Raw genomic sequence first — 22850 nt, 5'->3', positions numbered from 1 at the left:
ACTTTCAACCTATGTGAGTCTTTTGTTTTGAGGTGGGTCTCTTGTAAACAACATATGTATGACTCATGCTTTCTTATCCAATCTGCTACTCTGTGTCTTTTTATCAGAGCATTCAAACCATTCACATTTAAGGTGATACTTGATATGCTCTTATTTATTGCCATTTTTGTTTATTTTGGTTATATTTTTCTTCCTATTTCTTGTATTAATTACAGCAGTTCTTTTAACATTTCTTGCAGTGCTAGTTTGGTGCTAATATATTCCCTTAGCCTTTTTTTTTTTTTTTTTTTGTCTGGGAAGCTCTTTATTTGACCTTCTATTTTGAATGTTAGCCTTGCTGGATAGAGTAGTCTTGGATTCAGATCCTTGTTTTTCATGACCTTGATTATTTCATGCCATTCCATTCTGGCCTGTAGTGTTTCTATTGAGAAGTCAGCTGGTAGCCTTATAGGGGTCCATTTGTAGGTAACCTGTTGCTTGTCTCTTGCTGCTTTTAGGATTCTCTCTTTGTCTTTAATGTTTGGCATTTTAATTACTATGTGTCTTGGTGTGGGCCTGTTTGCGTTCTTCTTACCTGGGGTTCTGTGTGCTTCTTGAACTTGAATGCCTTCTTCCTTCACCAAGTTAGGGAAGTTTTCTGTCACTATTTCTTCAAATATATTCTCTAACCTTTGCTCATTTTCTTCTTTGGGGACTCCTATGATGCAAATGTTATTACGTTTCCGGTTGTCCCACAATTCTCTTAAACTGTCTTCCTGTTTTTAATTATTTTTTCCTTTTGATTTTCTGATTGGTTGATTTTTTTTCTACACTATCTTCTAATTTTCTGATCTGGTCCTCAGCTTCCTCTACTCTGCTGGTTAGCCTTTCCAATGTATTTTTTATTTCTGTTATGTCATTCTTCAGTTCAACTTGGTTGGTTTTCAATGTTTCTGTATCTTTACTCAAGCTGTTGAGCTATCTCAAGATCATGGCTCTGAACTCTACCGCTGATAACTGGCTTAACTGCATTTCATTTATCTCATCTTTGGTAGAGTTCTTTTGTTCTTTCATTTGGGATTTGTTTCTTTGTTTCACTATTTTAGCTATTTCAGTGGGTTTTGGAGCCTGCCAAATTTTCCCTGTGGGTGTTGGTGTTCTGCTGTTTCTGGTCCCCTCTACTTTGTTTGGATGAGCATGGGAACACACACATTAAACACCGCTGTCAAGTCTTACTTTCCTGGGTAGATTGGCAAGCCCAAGAAAGGTTCAGTTTTCCTCTAGCTTTTTGCTTAGAGGCTATTAGTCATGGTTACTTGAAGAGCTTTGGGTTCTTAGTTAAATGAAAAACTCCCTCAGGTGTTCAGCATAAGAGGATTTCCAGGGGTTTGGGTGGCTGCTGGTTGTTAATGAGCCTCAATTTTTATTTCTTTGGCTCACCTGGGTGGGGTCGAATCTCCAAGGGAGGGGTTGCTGCTTCTCCCCACAGCTCCGGAAAGGAGTAAGCTGGCCACCGTCCTGTATGGCCACATCTCAGCAAAAACTCTGAGCGTCCTCCAAATCCTAGGTGTCCCCACAGAATTCCAGTCCAGTCTGCCCTCCCTCTCTGCTGGAGCCCAACGTTGAGTGGCTGTGGCTTATTTAATGTTCTGTTCTGGCCCTCTGCATTGTGGAGCTAACTTGGGATTTTCACCCTGAGGGCAGAACTCACAGCTAAGACTGCTGCTGTCTGTAGGCTCCCTGCCCACCACCCTCTCGTACCTCCACAGACCTACCAGTATCCCTGGTTATATGGTCCTCTTCAGCTGCTTTTCTGTTGCCTTTTTTTTATGATTTGTCTTTATTTTAGTTGTAATTCCAGTTTGGTCATGGGAGATTGTCTGTGTAGCTTCCATTAATTCCACTGCCATTTTTATTATTATTATTATTTAAGTATAATTTTACAAAATAACTTTTTTCTTTTTATTTTTTTACCCTTTTCTTATGTAGAGTATCTGACCAAAGCTAATCAGATTATTTTGACAGGTTGCTAAGACATTGTTCTTTTCTCTTTTCTAATCTAACATTATTTCAACTTAAATTTCTGTTCCTTGTGTCATTACAGAAAGCCACAATTTTCCTGTTCTATTTCAGAACATTTTAGAGACATCTACTGGGAAAAAATATTAGTGCAAATTTTATAAAATTGGTTTAAAAAATTTGTTACTGACATCTCCTAAAAGCATCTCAGGTATCATATAAAAATTAGATAGATCCTTTCTTTTGGAGAAACTTTTTGATCCTCAAAAAGGCATAACAGATGTAAAATATATCAAAACTATAACATTGCCTTAGATTTGACGCTCCTCCTTTTTTTTCCCAACAAAGTTCTATTCATTTAGACTTTTTAACAATTGGTTTCTTCTTGAAAGTACGATTAATATTTTTGATAAACTAATCTAGAACTTATTACCAGGATTTTGTCTATCTGAGTTGTATAAAAAAAAAAAGCATTTGTGGAGCCTCAGTAGTATTATAAACAGTGTATTATAGAATAAGACACAGGAAGAGTCCAGCTGGTGTGGCTCAGCAGTGGAGCATCGACCCACGCACCAAGAGGCCGCAGGTTTAATTCCCGGTCAGGACACATGCCCAGGTTGTGGGCCAAATCCCCAGTGTGGGGCGTGCAGGAGGCAGCCAATTGATATTCTCTCTCATCAATGTTTCTATCTCTCTCTCCCTCTCCCTTCCTCTCTTTCTAAAATCAATAAAGAAAAAAAAGAAAGAAATATAGTATGATGCTATATATATATATATATATGTATATATAGAGCTAAAAAGTAAAATTAATGATATATTGTTTAGTGGTATATATGTATATGATAAAATATATTTGATAATACATCTATTTTTGTATGCATCAAATATGACACAGTTTAGCCCTGGCCCATTTGGCTCAGTGGTAGAGCAATGGCCAATAAGCCAATGAGAAGAGTTTTCCCAGAATTTAGAATCATGACATTCCTTCCTAACAGGTTGGGATAGATCTATAGAGATAAAAGGATAAAAAAAAAAAAAAAAAAAAAAGACAGAAGGGTAGAAAAGTGAAGGAGGAAAAATAAAAGAGTATAGTTGCTAGCTATTTTCTGGATCTATTCATCTCTATTATATAATTAAAAAGATCTTCCTACTGTAATATACATTTAAGGAAAGTTATTTTTGTTTTATAAAATTTATTTTGTGGATGAGGAGGAAACTTGTTGGGAAAGCAGGGGTTTATAAAATGTATGTAGTATTTTACACATTTTTTGTGAATAAAATGATTTACTGACGTGAAGGACTAGCACAGAAGTAATTCTCATAGTAGTTACACAACCATGTTATTCCAAACCCTTGAGGGCTCTGACAAGGTTTAAAGAACAGATCAGCCACACTGATTATTTTTTTCATACGTGGGACGGCTTGTCATATGAGACAGCAGAGGAGTGTTGTCAAAGGAAACCTGACAATTTTCTCTCCCATATAAGAATAAAAGACTTTTGGCACATATATAAAGTGTGATAAAAGGGGGGGGGGGGGGGCTTGACATGTAATTGGATAAGAATCAGAAGGAAAAAATGTGCAAAATAAATAACACCCCAGGATAGATGAGATAATGAAGAATGGTTGAAGGGACAAAGGGACGCAGTAGTTCTTGATACTACCAGTGCATCAATTGCACTAATAAAAAATTCAACAGCTTGTGCTGCAATAAAACTGAGGAGAAGGATGGTCGGAATATTATAGGGAGCAAACAGCAGGTCCTTTGGGAATTTCAGTGATATTAGAATTAATTGTCTGACATTGTCATACAATGGGTGTATCTGACATCTGAAAATTATTCCTATTATAAATTTCAATTGAAAGAAGACTTTTTTCTACAGCAGCTTAATCAGCAGATACCTATATTATGAGTAATTCTGATTATAGTATTGTGATAGAAGGTCACAGTCAAAATGGTTCTGGGACATTCTTGTTAATGGGATTCAAGGTAACAATTTGTAAGTATAGTATTAAAGATATCTACAGTTTGTTTCCGCTTAGAACACAAGATGTCATTAAACATTCAAAACTAGACTATTTGAATTTATTGCAAATATTTCATATAACACTTTGAGAAAAAGGGAATGACAATGCATAGTAGATAGTGAAAACTATCAATTAGCCTTGTTTCTTGTGTGTACATTTATTCTAATAAAATTCTATGGTTCTTTTCCCTCCTAGGTGTATTAACAATTGCTTAGAATTGACCCTTGCACAATATGAGTTTGAATTTTGTAGGTCCATGCATGAGTGGATTTTTTCCAATAAACAAACAGCTGGCCCTCTGTATCCCAAGGTTTTGCATCAGCAGATCCCACCAACCCAAATGGAAAACAGTATTTTCCATTGGTGGTTTGGTATCCGCAGATGCTGAGGGCCCACGTATGCATTGTAATACTCCATTTTATTTTATTTTTTATATATTTTTATTGATTTTTTTAGAGAGAGAGAGGAAAGGAGAGAGATAGAAACATTGATGTGAGAGAGAAACATCAATCGCTGCCTTCTGCATACCCCCTACTGGGGATCAAGCCTGCAACCCAAGCATGTGCCCTGACTGGGAATCAAACCAGGACCTCTCAGTCCATGGGACAAATCTCAATCCATGGAGCCACACCAGCTGGGCTTTATACTCCATTTTATATAAGTGACTTGAGCATCTGTGGATTTGGGTATCTCTGTGGGAGTCCTGTGACCAATCCACAGTGGGAGTCAAAAGTTACATTAAGTGGAGTTTTGACTGTGCAAGGTGTTAGCACCCTTAAGCCCTCCATTGTCCAAGGGTCAACTGTAGTAGCCATAAAAAAACAAAGCCTAGAGCAACAGCAGTCCTTCTCAGCCAGAGCCCATGACATTGTTGTACAGACACTGCTTCCTGCCACGTATCTACCTTCAGCCCCTTACGTACAACAAGGTGGGTATGACATTCTAAACTTCTAAAAACGCATGATCTGAACAAACACTTGAATCTTTAAGAAATAATAATAGAATTAATATTCCTAATAAATCCTTTTTTATATAAGAAAAATATAAAAACTAATCTTAGCCTTTAGAAATATAATTCTAAATACTGCCCAAAATGTTTAACCATCTACCATCTGTAAACAAAAACATTTTACCACAGTGAGCATATCTGTGTACCTCATGGAAGTCTAAAGTCCTTTGAAAACAGTATCAAACTTGGATTTTTAAAGAATATCCCCAATTGTGTTGTTTCCAAATATTTTTGGTATAGATATTTTGTTTAAAAGCTTATTTTACCTGATTATAAATGAAGTACATATTCATGCTATATTCTGAAAATGTATTATTTATTTATTTATTTATTTATTTATTTATTTATTTTTTGCATCTCTGAAAGTCAGGCTAAACCCAGAGCAAATAGCATTACAATGAAATTTAAATTTAGATTTTCATTGAATTGGGCTAGAAGAACCATGTGTAATATCTCTAACTAAACTGAAGGATTCTTATAGCTTTCATATTACAACTTAAAAAAAAAAATGAAACATAATGGTTTCTCCACCCTTACATTAATTTTTAATCACAGTCTCCTACACTGCTGATTGAATTCCCCACCACTGCTAATGGTCTTTCTTGTGATATTCATTCATTTAAAATATGTATGCTGGTGCCATATCTTATTTTGCAAAGGAAACCTGTTTAAAGCCATAAGCAAAATAATGGTTACATGGATGTTAGGCCGTAGCGGCTGCTGTGTGTCTGATCAGCCCGCCACCAGAAAATCCTTCAAATCTCAGTTGAAAAAATGGTTTCATTAGGATTCTTTAAAGAGCAGAATAATTCATGCCATACTTGTATATATTCTTTAAAATGGAATTTTATTTATAAACACAATGTTATTTCAAATCATTAAACTGAAATAAAAATAGAGGGTAGTTTTAAAAATATTTTTACATAGAATCATGGCTTATGAAAATTTATTTAAAAATTGAGATTTCTAGTATTTTAATCAGGCATGCTTCTACAGCACATCTCCACTTAACCATCATGTAAAACCAACATAAAAATGAGGGGAGAATTCAAAGGATGGCTCATGAGATTTTAGGGTACTACAATGCTACCAAGTTAGGAAGATCTGAAAGGTAACAGTCCTAATAGTTTGGTTACACATTAATTAACTGGGTCAAAAGGGAAAATGCAACTCTTCTCTTTACTGGAATCAGTTGTCTATTCTTCAGGAGTTTTATGCTTCTAATTGTTACAAAATTAGCATTAGACTATACCTTTGAGCTGACATTTCACTCCACTGAACCCAGGACAGCACTTCCACTCCAATGAGGTAACAATTTTATGTTGCATCCTGTAGACAGGCTTTGATATCCTCTGAGATCTAGAGAGGAAAGCAAATAAATGGATTATTTTGTCTCACATTAAATTCTCAGTTGGAATAATTAATGTAAAGTGTTTAGGATGATTTCTGAAATATAATACGCATTTTATAAGTGCTGTCTGTTGATATTATCATTACTATTATTATTATATTTATCATTAATATTATTGACAAACATTTCTTAAAACACATTACAAAATGTACTAAATGTCATACTATTTGGTATTTTTAATTTATACTTATCATTACACTTCTAAAGCTACTATAGCTTTTCCTTTGAGAATGCTTATCACTAAACCAATGTTAAAAGTTATTTTAATTTCAATTTTTAAGTAGTTTATGGGGATAATTTATTTTATGTCAATTCTCGTTATTTCTTATATTATTATAGTTAAAAGGATTCTTTTTACTCCTGATCAATATTAAACAACTTACAACAAATTGGACATTAGTGATTTAATTGAAATTATGATAATCACTATGATTTTCAACCTGAACTTTCTCATTTCTCAACTTTTTAAATCATACTATATATTATTTCTTTTATATAGTATTTCCTTGAGAGAGAGAAATCTAACATGAGAAAATATTTCTGAGAAGAAACCATGAAAGGAAAATCAAGAAACGATGGCATTTCAATAATCAATATAAAGAGTGAATGATACACACTTGCATGCTCTGTGTGTGTAAATGAAAATCATAAATACAATTTGGCTATATTATTTTTATCCTTATGACTTCAATATTTAGCTAATATTTATCAAATGGGCATATATTATTTTGATTAATTCTAATATGAGTTCTATAAGGAAAGTCTTATTATTATCCTGATTTGCTTATGAAGAAGCTGAGTAACAGAGAGATGAAATAATGTGCCCAAAGTCCTATATCTAAAAGTGATCAAGCAGGGTTTTAATCCATGCTGTGTGGGTTAGCCTCTGCAGTATGATCTAGAGTTTGTCTTATACAACTGCTTGGAGACACTGTAGTCAATTTCATGAATAAACCCTTTATTTACTAGGTGCAGGAAATGCATTGCAGCAGACTGGGCTTTGCTTTCGGAGACTTGGGTTAGTTTCTGCTGTAACTTGATGGGTCTTTCTAAATGAGGTTATTTCTCCATGTTAAGATGAGCTCGAAGATTCCTTCCATCTCTAAAAGTAGGCCAATCATTTATTTCTGTTTATTTCAGTGAATTATATTCAGCAAATAACTTTATCCAGTGAAATATAACTTCTAATCTGGTAGCTAAAGCTAAATAGGAAATAAGACAGTTGGGAAAAGGACTCTTTCAGTTTATAAGGGTGAACTCAAGCCATTATTAGCTGCATTACCGTCAATGTTCCTGCTTTGGCAAACTGGATTTCTGCTCTGTGTTGCTCAGACATTATGAACGAGAGAGAAAGTGACTGACATTGCATACATACCGAAGTAGAGAGTAAATGGAGACATGCATTCAAAGGTAGAGAAAAAGATAAGAGCTGAAAATAAAAATACATATTTCTGGTTTGCTTAAAGAGATAAAACAAAGCTCACCTTGAACTCAGAAGGGGAGTATAATACAGGTTTTTGTGGTAATATTTTCATTACTAAAGAATTAACCAGGCATTCTTTGTATCTCATGTCAGCAAGGAAATTGTCACAAAGGGAGTAAATGCTGAAAGCGGAACTGGAGCTCGGCTCTCCCAAATCCCTAAGATGTGCTTAGCTCTCTGGACCATGAACTGTAGCCATCCCTCCAGGGACTGAGAAACACCTTGATTTTATGTATTCTTACTGCACACTGTTCCAGATTGCCGATGTGTCAGATTCATTGCCTGAGTTATTTGTATGACAATTTGCATAACATTAGCCATCATGACCTGAATAACAATTTTAGTTTTTATTGCAGGTTCTTTTGAAATACCCTCAGCTAAGCTACTGTATAGATTCAGAGAACTTATCAGTAACTCAGCCCCAAAGATTAGGACAATTACATGGATATTTTAAAAAATGAAAACTAAATAACATGGGTCATTAAAATAGACACAAAAAGAAAGGCCCCACTTAGCTGCTTTACTACACACAATTGCAGTTGGTGGCCTGCCAGGCGGTGGACTTCTCTCTCACCTCAAATGAAAGGGAAATATCGATAGACCTTTAAATCTGTGTGTGAATTTCATAAGGAAATAAAGGATAGGATTGTTGATAAAGTTATAGAATAAAAGTGATAGTAGTAGTAAAAATAGCATGGGAGTGAACATGTATTGAATACTTACTAGTATAGGTATATCACTGCATGATTTCACATATTCTAAAAACACCCATATGAGGTAAGTATTAGTAGTATCTACATTTTACTTATTCAAGATCATACATCTAGTTTAATAGGATGACCCTACTATATATATGTATCTGGGATGATTCATTCTCTCTATGTATTTCAGGCCATAGATGATTTTGATGCAAGAATTGCTATTTTCAAGAACCCTTACTTACCTCTGAGGACAGAATCCACTGTTCCAGCCACAAGACCCTCTCCCACTTGGAACATAAGTGACTTGGTTGTCCAGTGCCACTGTGGGAGATAATCTGGTATGTACATAAGCACACCAGTTCCTAAGGAAGAGATCATTTTTGTTAGGGAAAAAAATTATTGTCGAAGAATTATTTTTATCAAAATTATTTTTGTAGAACTCTATTACTGCAAATACTGAAGACCAGATACCTTGAAATATTGATATCTAGCTTTAAAACATCTAGAGATGAGAGAAAATACATTTGGTACTGCATTATTGTACTCACAGAAAGTAAAGAGACACTGCGAGATCAAAGCAAATCAAGAATAAATCGGAAATAGAACCAGAACCTGTGTTGTTTAGCTGTCAGTCGAAATCCACGCTTGTCCTTATGGACACCAACATTAGGAAAGAGAGTGGAAATTCAGACCTAACTTCATTACTTCTATATAATAACGTGCAGTATGACAGAGGTTAAGAAATAAATGGTGTCAGGATCAAAAAAAGGAATAATAACTGTTTTTAGCAGCAGATTAGATATGACTGCAAATAAAGACAATAAGAAATAGTCTAAATGCAAATGATTATAATTAATACGGGAGTTCAGCAATGTAGATAAGAGCAACCTAAACATTTTCATAATTTTATATAGTAGAAAAGTTTAGCCACATCTTTAAGATCATAATAATAATATTATCTTGTTAAGTCCAACAAAAAAATTATAGGATTTAATATATAAAAATTTAAACTTTATTGAAAAACCTGAAAAAAATCCAACATCTTATATTCATTGATGGGAAGAGCCAATATAACGATACCAGTTCTCCTCAATTTACTCTATAGATGCAATACACTTTTAATCAAACCTTAGTTTGATACAAGTTTAATAAGCTTATTTTATAATTTTTTTATGGAATAAACTAAAAACATAAATTCCAAAATGTCTGGCTCTAGCTATAACAAAGAACCAGATTTAGAACCTGGGTCTCTGGTCCATGGGCCGATGCTCTAACCACTGAACAAACTGGCCAGGGCTAGAGTTCTTATTTTTAGATGATATTTTGGTGAAAGCCATCCAAAATGATAAAGATATTTAAAGATATTTCTATGCATAACCAATGGACATAGACAACAAAGCTGGGGATGGGGTGGGTGGGGGGAACGGGGAGGAGTGTGTCAATGGGGATACCAGTTACTTTATCATAAAATATCCTATACTAAACTAGAGAAAGCCCTCAGTAACTATAGCTTGAATGAATGATTGGATATATCTGGGGGGTTTTCTCCTCCTTTTCTACTTCTATGGTTGTTTTCCCTCGTGAATATGTATCTTGTTACATTTAATTCATGTTTTTTTTTTCTCTCATCTATGACTTAGATGAGCTTAAAGAGCAGAACTGATTTGCAAAACACAATACTAAAGGACATGTTATATGACTGTGAAATCAAACCACTCCAAGTTCAAGTCTGAATGAAATGTATGCCTCTAAATCAGTAGAATGTAAGAAATCTACTCTGCTTAAAAATAATAATAATAATAATTAAAATAATACAGAAATCAACTTAAATGTTAAAGACCAAAGAGGGAACCCATTTTCCCCAGAGCACAGCCCCTGAAGTTAGTCATCACCTGCCTGGAAATATTTAGGCTTCTTAGGACCAAATGTTTTTCTACAAATAAAGCTGACTCAGTCATTCATCCTTCGAAGGCAGATAAATAGAGCACCATATATCTTAGTATGCAAGGTTTTTTTGAATGAGAAGTTTAAAAATTCAGTTCCATAAAGACATAAAAAGACACTTTGGCACATTTTGTTAAAGCATGATAGTACTTGCAAAAAAATGTAAAACAAAGAACTGGCAAAAGCAAGATATAGAAATAAGATTTGAAATGAAGAGGACTACATAAAGGAATATTTTAAAAACTTAATTAGATTCCTCATGCAAATCCACTGATTACCCACAGTGAATGACAAACTTCAACAAATGCACAGTTTAACTGCATGTCACAGGAACGTTGGCTGAATGACGATGGAGCGTGGAAGATGAAGCAGGAAAAGAAAAGCACCGCTATCCCCACATATTCTGGGTTTTGAAAAAAAGATAGGTAGGTAGGTAGGTAGGTAGATAGATTGATTGATTGATTGATAGGTAGATATAGATATCATTTGTGAGACTAAATAACAGGATGAGTCACCTGTATATCTTTTAAAATCCTAAGTGGTAAAACAATCTCATAAAAATAGCTGAGTAGTCAAAGAGCATATTAGCAGATTGCTCATGGCCCAGCATGCATTGGTCCAGTGTAAAATGAAAGAACTATCCACAGCCAAAGAGCCCCCTGGTGTGACTTGTAATTAGGTTTATGCTATGATGAAATAAGCTCATTAAAAATGTAAGTACAATTTTATAATCAAATTATCCAAAAATATGTTTAGAAAGAGAAAATTAAACATAGTAAAATGGTGACAGGCAGTATGAAGACAAATGTAATGATCCCAGACAGGCATTTTGCTTAAATCTAGAAACCTTTGTACTTTTCCGATCAGATTATGTGGATGCAGAGCAGTTACTTTGAAGTGGTTAGCCCTCCATGGGGTCGTAACCCCCCAAAGAGTGGACTGCATTTGAGATTCATTTTAAGGGTAACAACACTGTTGCTTTGTGCAGCAACATGTACTGTAAAAAGCTTGTATTGATCCTTTGGTTTTTCTGAGTTAATAGGTAAAGGTTTTGTTTTTTTTTCTAGGGAAAAGCAGACATCTTTGGTTATTTCAAACACAAGCCTAGCTTGCAGAACATACAAAATAAAAGGTAGAAAAAGGATTCTAATCTTACTTATACAACTTGAAGCCTTGTGGATAATGAACTAAGAGATGCATTATAAATACACAATCTACTGTACTTTTTAGTGACATATTTTAGAAACCCCATCTTCTAGGGAGCTAGTGAAAAGATTAAATTTCAAAAGAAAATTTCATTAACTGGTCATTTGCCACTTGAAGTATACCCTGATCAAACCATGGTTCAATTACATCCATTCTTATCCTGAATGGAGAGTGGATCAAAGGAACAACAACAACAAAAATCATTTAAATAATGGCCACAACAAATATTTTCCTTAAGAAATAAAAGACAGCAATGGAAGAATATACATTATTTTTTAATCTCTGAACTCAGATTAATAAATTGCTTGTCATCTTGCTGGTAAAAGGCTGAATGTTCAAACTGTTATACTGATAACCTGTCCCCTGAATTAACACAATAGCATGAAAATACCAGGTTCTGAGGATATTTATAAAAAAATAAAATAACAGAAAAAGTCCATCATAAACTGGCCAATAGTATGTAATTTTCTCTTGGAAGCTGGACAACATTTTGTGTTTTGGGAGGCTTCATGGTTAAGGACCTTTATGAGTTTGTTTCCTGTCACCCCCTTATTGAGATGAACTTAGAGATTCTAAGAGGAACAAGAGAAAAATGAAATAAAATAAGGCAGACATAGCTACTTCTGAAAATGAACACACTCGAAGAAAGAGGATCATCTGGTAACTCTCCCATCAGCCTCCACACTCTCCCACACTCAGCCATGCCTCTCTGACTTGAATGTAAGATCTCAAATAAACATTTCTTTACTTTGTACCAAAAGATAACTACAGATTACAAAATCCAACAATCTATACATGTATTAATGAATTAATAAATGCCCAGAGAAAGGACTAAGTTTCCCATGGAATTTAATTTAAAGAGAAAAATAACTAATATTTCATAGGAGGATAATTCATTTATGTTGTCACTAATTTATATAATGAAGAACATTATTTTCTTAATTATAAGGCTATACATGCATGGAAATACATCCTAACAGCAGCAACAACAACAACAAAAAACCTACTTAACCATTCCTAACAACAAAATTATGAAATTTTGGTGTGGTACTTAATTGTATGCTAAACCCCTCAAGTATACAGCAGTTAAATCCCCACCAAATTCAATGACAATAAGTGAGGTAAACATACTCTGAATATGTCAAAGGTAGTCATCTGTTTTTAAAAGTTTTTACTATTTTTATAAATCCAACCTGCTCATTTATTTTTCAACTCTATATCAAGTCCAACACATGTGGTCAATTTCTTGTCTCTCTCTCTCTCATATACATTAGTAAAAGGTAATTTGTTTTAAGAGCAAAATAGCCTGAGTGGTGTGGCTTGGTGGTTGAGCAGCGATTCATGCACCAAGAGGTCACTGGTTCAATTCCCAGTCAGGGCACATGCCTAGGTTGTGGGCCAAATCCCCAGTGGGGGGCATGCAGGAGGTGGCCAATCAATGTTCTCTCTCATCAATGTTTCTATCTCTCTCTCCCTCTTGCCACCTCTCTAAAATCAATCAATAAAAAAAAGAGCAAAATAAAATTTTAAAGTCAAGATTATATTCCAACAAATCTTTGTTGCTTTCAATAATTAGGAAGAAAAACATTCAAATAAAGCCTCATTTGGTTCAATAGTTCAAATACTAAGTCCCTGAAGATAAATATGTGTTCTAAGTTTGTAAAAAGAAAACAGATTTCAGATAGCACCACTAGTCAGGGTAAATGTTCTCCCTAGCACACCATCCTAATTTGAAAGCACCATTAAGGGGGTGGGGGGCTAGGGAAAAGGGAGTCAATGGGGGGAAAAGGAGAAATACCTGTAACAAAAATAAATTAATTAAATATAGAAATAAAAATAAAAGCATCATTAAAATATCATGGATAACAATAGCCAAAAGGTGGAAATAACCCAAGGTCCATGGACAGATGAATGGATAAACAAAATGCGATATATAGATATATAGACTTATCTATCTATCTATCTATCTGCCTATCTATTATCTATCCGTCTATCCATACTAGAATGTTGTTCAGCCTTAAAAAGGAAGGGAATTTTGTCATATGCTGTAATATCAATGGATAGACTTTGAAGACATTATGCTAAGTGAAATAAGTCAGTTATGAATAGGCAAATATTGTATGATTCCACTTACATGAGATTAAAGTAGTCAAATTCATACAGGCAGAAATGAGGGTGGTTGCCAGGGGATGGGGGATGGAGAAATGGGGAGTTAGTTTCTAAAGGGTATAGGTTTCAGTTTGAGAAGACGGAACATGTTCTGAAAATGAATGGTGCCCATGGTTGCATAACAATGTAAATGTCCTTAATGCCATAGAACCACACACTTTAAAATGGTTAAAATGGTAAGTTTTATGTTATGTACATTTTATCACAATTAAAATAAATACATACACACTGAAAACATTGTCATGGAAGCTATAAATAATTTGCATGCCTTTTGCCAAAATCAAAAGGAGTTGAAGAAGAAAAAGAGAAAGAAAGAAATACAGGGAATAAATTTAAAAGATAGAAGCGACAAAAGAGAACAGAAAATGGAGAATGAGGGAAGGGAAGGGAAGGGAAGGGGAGGGAAGGGGAAGGGAGGGGAGGGAAGGGGAGGGGAGGGGGGAGGGGAGGGGAGGAGGGAGGGAAGGGAAATGAGGGGTTTCTTTCAACCTCATAGCCATCATAAACACATGTGTTTTCTGCCTCTGTAAGTCAGATTTAGAAGATCATTTCTAGGGGGAAAAATGGCGGTGGAGTGAATGGAGCTACACAGACCATCTCCCAGGACCAAACTGGAATTACAACAAAAATAAAGATAAATCGTCAGGAAGGGGCAACCAAAAGGCATCTTGGAGAACCACATAACCAGAGACACTGACTCAATCCTGGTAGGCTTGCGAGGATGCCGGGAGCCCATGGTCCACAGCGGCTCCCGCTGGGACCTGCTGCGGCCTCGGCTGGGACCAGCAGCCTCGGCTGGAAGCTGTGCCCTCGGCTGGGTCCTGTGGCCTTGGCTGGGACCAGCAGCTGCCTCAGCTGGGACCTGCGGCCACCTCGGCTGGGTCCTGCGACCTCGGCTGGGTGCTACGCCCTCAGCTAGGACCTGCTGCAGCCTTGGCTGCCTTTAGGTGGGAGAAACGCTCTAGGGTTAAGGTCCCAGGTGGCTCCACGGTGCACAGCCCAGACAGAGGCTAAATTGGCAGCAACCACTCAACTTGGGCTCCAGCAGAGGGAGGGAAGACTGGACTGGAACTATGTGGGGACACTCGGAATTTGGAGGATGCTCAGAGCTTTTTACTGAGTGCAGCCACGCAGGACAATGGTCATCTTACTCCTTCCCAGAGCCCTGGGGAGAGGCGTTGGCCCCTCCCTTGGAGATTCAACCCCACCCATGGCTATTGAAATGCTAATTAAGGCCCATTAACAACCAGCATCTGCCCCACCCTCTGGAAATCCTCTTACACTGAGCACCTGAGGGAGATTTTCAGTCAACTCAGAAACCAAGGTTCTTCAGGTGACCGCTACTAATAGCCTCCAGGCAAAAAAGCTAGAGGATAACTACCATTCCCTGGGCTAGCAACAATAACCAGGAAAGTTAAGACTTGACAGTGGTGTTTAAAGTGGGTCCTCCCTGCCTCATCCAAACCCAGGAGTGGGAGCCAAAAACAGCAGAACACCAACACCCACAGGAAAAATTTGGCAGACTCCAAAGCCCACTGTGATAGCCAAACTGGTGAAAAAGAGAAACAAAAGCCAAATGAAAGAACAAGAGACCTCTACCAAAGAGGAGATAAATGAGGTGAAGTTAAGCAAGTTAACAGAACTAGAATTCAGAGCCATGATCTTGAGGAAGCTCAACAGTATGTGTAAGGACGTGAGCACCATGAGTAAAGACATAGAAATGTTGAAAATCAACCAGTTGGAGATTAACAACCACCAAGAGGAAATGAAGAATGAATAGCAGAAATGAAGAACACATTGGAAAGTCTAAATAGCAGAGTAGAGGAAGCTGAGGACCAGATCAGTGAATTAGAAGATAGGGTAGAAAAAATCAACCAATCAGAAAACCAAAAGGGAAAAATAATTTAAAAACAGGAAAACAGCTTAAGAGAACTGTGGGACAACTGGAAATGTAATAACATTCGCATCATAGGAGTCCCTGAAGAAGAAGAAAATGAGCAAGGGATAAAGAATATATTTGAAGAAATAGTGACAGAAAACTTCCCAATTTGGTGAAGGAAGAAGGCATTCAAGTTCAAGAAGCACAGAGAGCCCCAAGTAAGAAGAACCCAAACAAGCCCACACCAAGACACATAGTAATCAAAATGCCAAAAATTCAAGACAAAGAGAGAATCCTAAAAGCAGCAAGAGACAAGCAACAGGTTACCTACAAAGGAAATGCCATAAGGCTCTCAGCTGACTTTTCAACAGAAACACTACAGGCCAGAAGGAAATGGCATGAGGTAATCAAGGTCATGAAAAACAAAAATCTGAATCTAAGACTACTCTACCCAGCAAGGCTATCATTCAAAATAGAAGGTCAAAGAAAGAGCTTCTCAGACAAAAAAAGGCTAAGGGAATACATTAGCACCAAACCAGCACCGCAACAAATGTTAAAAGGACTGCTGTAATTAGCAGGAAAAATAGGAAGAAAAATAGAACCACACTAAACAAAAATGGCAGTAAATAAGTACATATCAATAATCACCTTAAACGTAAATGGATTGAATGCTCCCATAAAAAGACACAGAGTAGCTGATTGGATAAGAAAGCATGATTCATCTATATGTTGTTTACAAGAGACACACCTCACAACAAAAGACGCACATAGGTCGAAAGTGAAGGAATGGAAAGAAATCTTCCAAGCAAACAAAAAGAAAAAAAAAGCTGAGGTAGCAACACTCATATCTGATAAAATAGATTTCAAAATGAAGGCCATAACTAGAGACAAAGAAGGTTACTACATAATATTGAAAGGATCTATCCAATAGGAAGATATAACCTTGATAAACATATATGCACCCAATATAGGAGCACCAAAATATATTAAAAATCTTCTGGAGGACTTCAAAAGAGAAATCGATAGCAACACAATCATAGCAGGGGACTTCAATACCCCGCTGACATCACTGGATAGATCCTTTAGACAAAAAATTAGCAAGGAAACAGAGTCTCTAAATAAAGCACTAGACCAAATGGATTTAAAAGATATCTACAGAGAATTACACTCCACAACTACAGAATTTACATTCTTCTAAAGTGCACATGGGACATTCTCAAGGATAGACCACATGTTAGGACACAAACTAAGTCTCTACAAGTCCAAGAAGACTGAAATCATATCAAGCATCTTCTCAGATCACAGTGGCATGAAACTAGAAATCAATTGCAAGAAGAACAAACAAAGACATTTGAACACATGGAGGCTAAAAAGCATGTTATTAAACAATGAATGGGTCACTAAGAAGATTAAGGAAGAGATTAAAAACTTCCTGGATACCAATGAAAATGAACACACAACAACACAAAATCTATGGGATGCAGCGAAAGCAGTTCTGAGAGGGAAGTTAATAGCACTACAGGCTTACCTCAAGAAACAAGAAAAATCTCTAATAGGCTATCTAACCTCAAAACTGAAAGAACTAGAGAGCAAACAAAAAGAAAACCCCAGAGAGAGTAGAAGAAAGGAAATAGTAAAGATCAGAGCAGAAATGAACAAAATAGAGTCCAAAAAAACAATTCAAAGGATCAATGAAACAAAGAGCTGGTTTTTCGAAAAGAACAAGATTAACGGACCCTTAGCTAGACTCACCAAGATCAAAGAGAGAGAACCCAAATACACAAAATCAGAAATGAAAGAGGAGAAATAATAACTGAAACCACAGAATGCAAAAGATCGTCAACAACTACTATGAACAATTATATGGCAACAAATTCGACAATCTAAGCGAAATGGACAAATTTCTAGAAACACATAGTCTCCCAAAACTGGACTAGGAAGAGGTAGAAAACTTGAACAGACCAATAACAGCAGAAGAATTTGAACATGTAATCAAGACTCTCCCAGCAAACAAAAGTCCAGGCCCGGATGGTTTCATGGGGGAGTTTTACCGAACATTTAAAGAAGAACTAACACCCATTCTCCTCAAACTATTTCAAAAAATTCAAGAAGAAATATTTTCAAACGCATTTTATGAAGCCAGTATAATTCTAATTCCAAACCAGAAAAGACACTACAAAGAAAGAAAACTACAGGCCAATATCCCTGGTGAACATAGACGCCAAAATCTTGAACAAAATACTAGCAAATCAGATCCAGCAATAAACCAAAAAAAATTATCCACCATGACCAAGTGGGATTCTTCCCAGGGATGCAAGGCTGGTACAATATTCACAAATCAATAAACCACATAAATAAAATGAAGAATAAAAACCACACGATCATATCAATAGATGCCGAAAAAGCCTTCGACAAAATCTAGCATCCATTTCTGATAAAAATGCTCAGATATGTGGGAATAGAGGGATCAGATCTAGACATAATAAAGGCCATATATGAAAGACCTACAGCCAACATCATACTCAATGGGCAAAAACTAAAATCATTTCCCTTAAGAACAGGAACAAGGCAAGATGCCCACTTTCACCACTCTTATTTAACATAGTACTGGAAGTCTTAGCCACAGCACTCAGACAGGAAGAAAAAATAAAAGGGATCCAAATTGGAAAGGAGGAAGTGAAAATGTCATTATTTGCAGATGACATGATACTATACGTAAAAAACCCCAAAGACTCCATCAAAAATTTACTAGACTTAATAAATGAATTTGGCAAAGTAGCAGGATACAAAATTAACGTCAAGAAATCGATGGCATTCTTATACACCAATGATGAACTCACAGAAACAGAAACTAAAAAAACAATCCCATTTACCATTGCAGCAAAAAAATTAAGAAACCTAGGAATAAACTTAACCAAAGAAATAAAGGACCTATTCCCAGAAAACTACAGGTCATTGAAAAAAGAAATAGAGGAAAATATAAAAAAGTGGAAGCACATACCCTGTTCATGGATTGGGAAAATTAACATAATTAAAATGTCCATATTACCCAAAGCAATCTATAGATACAATGCAATTCCCATCAAAATACCAATGGCATATTTCACAGAATTAGAACAAGTACTTCAAAAGTTCATATGGAACCAAAAAAGACCCCGAATAGCCACAGCAATCTTGAAAAGGAAGAACAAAGTTGGAGGGATCACATTACCAGATTTCAGGTTATACTACAAAGCCACTGTAATCAAAACAGCCTGGTACTGGCACAAGAACAGGCATATGGACCAGTGGAACAGAACAGAGAACCCAGAAATGGACCCAAGGCAATATGCTCAATTAATATTTGACAAAGGTGGCAAGAGCATACAGTGGAGTAAGGACAGCCTCTTTAATAAATGGTGCTGAGAAAATTGGACAGCTACATGCAGAAAAATGAAACTAGACCATCAACTTACACCCTACACAAGAATAAACTCAAAAAGGATAAAAGACTTAAACGTAACTCATGAATCCATAAAAATCCTAGAAGACAATGGGACTACATCAAACTAAAAAGCTTCTGCACAGTGAAAGATACAATCATCAAAACGGAAAGGCTACCCACTGTATGGGAGAGCATAATTGCCAATGATATATCAGATAAGGGGTTAATTTCCAATATATATAGAGTTCTCATACAACTCCACAAAAGGAAGACAAAGAACCCAATTAAAAAATGGGCAGAGGTACTAAATAGACACCTCTCCAAACAGGACATACAAATGGCTAAGAGACATATGAAGAAATGCTCATTGTCACTAATCAGCAGAGAGATGCAAAGTAAAACAACAATGAGGTATCACCTCACACCTGTCAGAATGGCCGCCATCAACAAATCATCCAACAACAAGTGTTGGCAAGGGTGTGGAGAAAAGGGGACTCTAGTACACTGCTGATGGGAATGCAGACTGGTGCGGCCACTATGGAAAACAATATGGTGTTACCTCAAAAAATTGAAAATTGAACTGCCATTTGACCCAGTGATCTCGCTTCTAGGAATATACCCTAAGAAGCCTGAAACACCAATCAGAAAGAATATATGTACCCCATGTTTGTAGCAGCACTATTTACAATAGCTAAGATCTGGAAACAGCCCAAGTGTCCATCAGTAGACGAATGGATAAAAAAGCAGTGGTACATATACACAATGGAGTACTACGCAGCTGTAAGAAAGAAAGATCTGTTATCCTTTGAGATTACATGGAGGGACCTGGAAAGTATTATCCTAAGCAAAACAAGTGAAGCAGAAATAGATAAATATCATATGATCTCACTTATTTGTGGAATATAATGAATATAACAGTCTGAGAAATGGGGTAGTCCCAGAGATGTGGAAGTGGGGTACAGACTGACAATCCCCAGAAGAGGGTTGGTGGGGGAGAGATAAACCACAGAACTTATATGCATGAACAGTGGACATGGACAACAAACTGGGGACAGGGCAGGGAGGAAGGGTGAGGGGGGAATCAGTGGAGGAAAAAGGAGAAACATCTGTAACAAAAATTAATTTAAAAAAAAAGACCCTGTCAAAAAAAACAAAACAAAACATCATTTCTTAAGATGAAGGACTGACTATTGAACAAGATTTTCATTCTTTTTGTGGTTGTTGTTAATATCACCCCAGGATATTTCTCCATTGATTTTCAGAGAGTGGAAGGGAGGGAAGGAGAGAGAGAACCATCAACGTGAGAGAGACACATGGATTGGGTGCCTCCTGCATGACCCTGACCAGGGCTGGGGATGGAACCTACAACTCAGGCATGTGCCCTTGATTGGGAATTGAACCCACATCCTTCAGTCCACATACCAATGCTCCAACTGCCGAACCAAACCAGCAAGGGCAAGATTTTCATTCTTTTTTTACTCCATACATGGAGGCAAATGAAGAAAAGATTCTGTGTAGATGTTTAAAAATTTTGTTTTGTTGTCAAATTAAGCAGGAGAGGAGCAGGGTTGGGGATAAGTGCATTAGTGAAACAAAATAATAAGGAAAACAGTGCCCTGATTTTTAGAGAGGCATATAGCACAGTTGTTGACTTGATGTTGGAGTCAGACTGTGATTTTATATCCTGACTCTGCAACTTATTAGCCATTAATTTGTTTGGTAAGTGTGTCTTCCTCATCTATACATTAAATATTATAATATTACCTATCTCAGGATTATTGTGAGACTAAATGAGTTAATGCAATGTATGGCTTCCTCATCTATACAATATAATAATATTACTTATCTCATAGGATTATTGTGGACTAAATGAGTTAATATAATATATAAAAATACTTCCTGTTGCTAACAATGATTAAAAATTCAGAGAGTTCAGTAGGATTTTTAATGAAAATAATAGATATCTATATATTTATATATTTCCATTTTTTGGCCTCATAGGCAAGTAGAGACATGGCTCCGTTTTGACTTCTTTCATGACCTGATAAATTCATCTTAGCCATCATTGCTTATATATATCAGGTCAATAACAATTTCCAGAAAACCATTATAGAAGATTATTATCATCATTTATATTCAATTCATATGAAGTTTAGCTCTCAGAAGAAATATATTCAAAATGTCTCTATAGTCTTAAGAAATTATGAACATAAATACTTCCCAAATATTATAAAATCTTTATTTTATATGAATTTCAATCAAATTAAAAAGTGAAGTCCTGGCTGGTTTGGTTCAGTGGTTAGAGCATTGGCCCACGGACCAATGAGTTGCAGGTTCAGTTCTGGTCAAGGGCATGTACCTTGAATGCAGTTTGTGTCTGGCCCTGGTTTGGTCATGCGGGAGGCAACCAGTTGATGTGTCTCTCTCTCTCCCTCCCTCTCACTCTATCTGATGATAAATAGAAAAATATCTTCATGTGAGGATTAAAAAAATTAAAAAGGAAATACCTTTATCAAACTATTTGAGAGACCAGAATTTACATGCAGTTCACTAGTCATAAGTGAGAAACTAATCCAAAGAAAATATACACAATATAAAAGAAATAATAAAAATCAGAAATAAGTATTTAGACTTAGTGAAATGATTCTTGATATGTAAATCACATAAGTTTTAGACTTTTTATATTTATTTTTTGTCTAATAGTCTAAAAGATCATCGTGCCCTGGCCAGTTTGGCTCAGTGGTAAGAGCATCAGCCTGTGGTCCAGAGAGACCCGGATTCAGTTCCCGCTAAGGGCACTTACCTCGGTTGCAGTTTGTCCCCAGCACTGGTTGGGTTGTGCGGGTGGCTGCCACTTGATGTGTCCCTTTCACATCCATGTTTCTCTCTCTCTCTCCCTCCCTCCCACTCTATCTGAACAAAAAATGGAAAAATGTCCTCGGGTGAGGATGATAAAAATAAATAAATAAAAAATAATAAAAGATCATTGTGATACTAATCTCTGCAAGAAAAATGATTATTTTCAAATACAAAACATTCATGTTTTTAATTCATTTTATTTATACAATCCATCCTTTTTCAAAATTGTACATAATATTTATACTAAATTATGTAAATAAATACTTGAAACATATTTTGAAAGGCAATTAATAAATACTTGAAACATATTTTGAAAGGCAATCATGCAAAGTTCAGAACATGGGAAATTTTTGATACGTTAATTTTCTGGTTAATTAAAGTTTAAAAAAAGAAATAAAAACTATTTTTGCCCCACATTTTACAATTCAAGTCTTTGGTGAGATATCATTAATTTGCCTTCCACCATGGGCCCAGTATGGTAGACGTAACTGGGTTTTTGATGACACATGACTGAATAGTGCCTCAGGTTCACAAATGACTGTGGATAGATCATATTCTCAGTGTAACATTTAGGGAAATAAGCTGACTGTGTCCCCGTCAGGATATACATGGAGTTTGCTTTTTGGATCCAACCTATTTTCCAAGTTTTAAAACCAATAATATAGTGTATTTAAGAGGTACATTGAATTAGATATGTATAACATACTTTTTATAAGTGACAATTTTTAAAGTTACTTTA

General features: G+C 36.0%; 1 protein-coding gene across 4 annotated transcripts in view; it reads right to left on the bottom strand.

The window, feature by feature from the left end:
• MMRN1 (multimerin 1) overlaps positions 1–22850 on the bottom strand; it is an 82782-nt gene that overhangs the window by 43731 nt on the left and 16201 nt on the right. For all 4 annotated transcript variants that reach the window (XM_036281837.1, XM_036281869.1, XM_036281847.1 and 1 more), the window contains exons 3-4: positions 8873–8992; positions 6288–6394 (exon numbers count right to left, since the gene is read on the bottom strand). In XM_036281837.1, coding sequence (XP_036137730.1) covers positions 6288–6394; positions 8873–8992 — 227 coding nt within the window. The remainder of the gene's footprint in view (positions 1–6287; positions 6395–8872; positions 8993–22850) is intronic.

The sequence above is a fragment of the Molossus molossus genome, unplaced genomic scaffold (genome assembly GCF_014108415.1).
Source record: "Molossus molossus isolate mMolMol1 unplaced genomic scaffold, mMolMol1.p scaffold_m16_p_1, whole genome shotgun sequence".
Lineage (NCBI taxonomy): Eukaryota > Metazoa > Chordata > Mammalia > Chiroptera > Molossidae > Molossus > Molossus molossus.
This window is presented reverse-complemented; position numbering and strand designations above follow the sequence as displayed.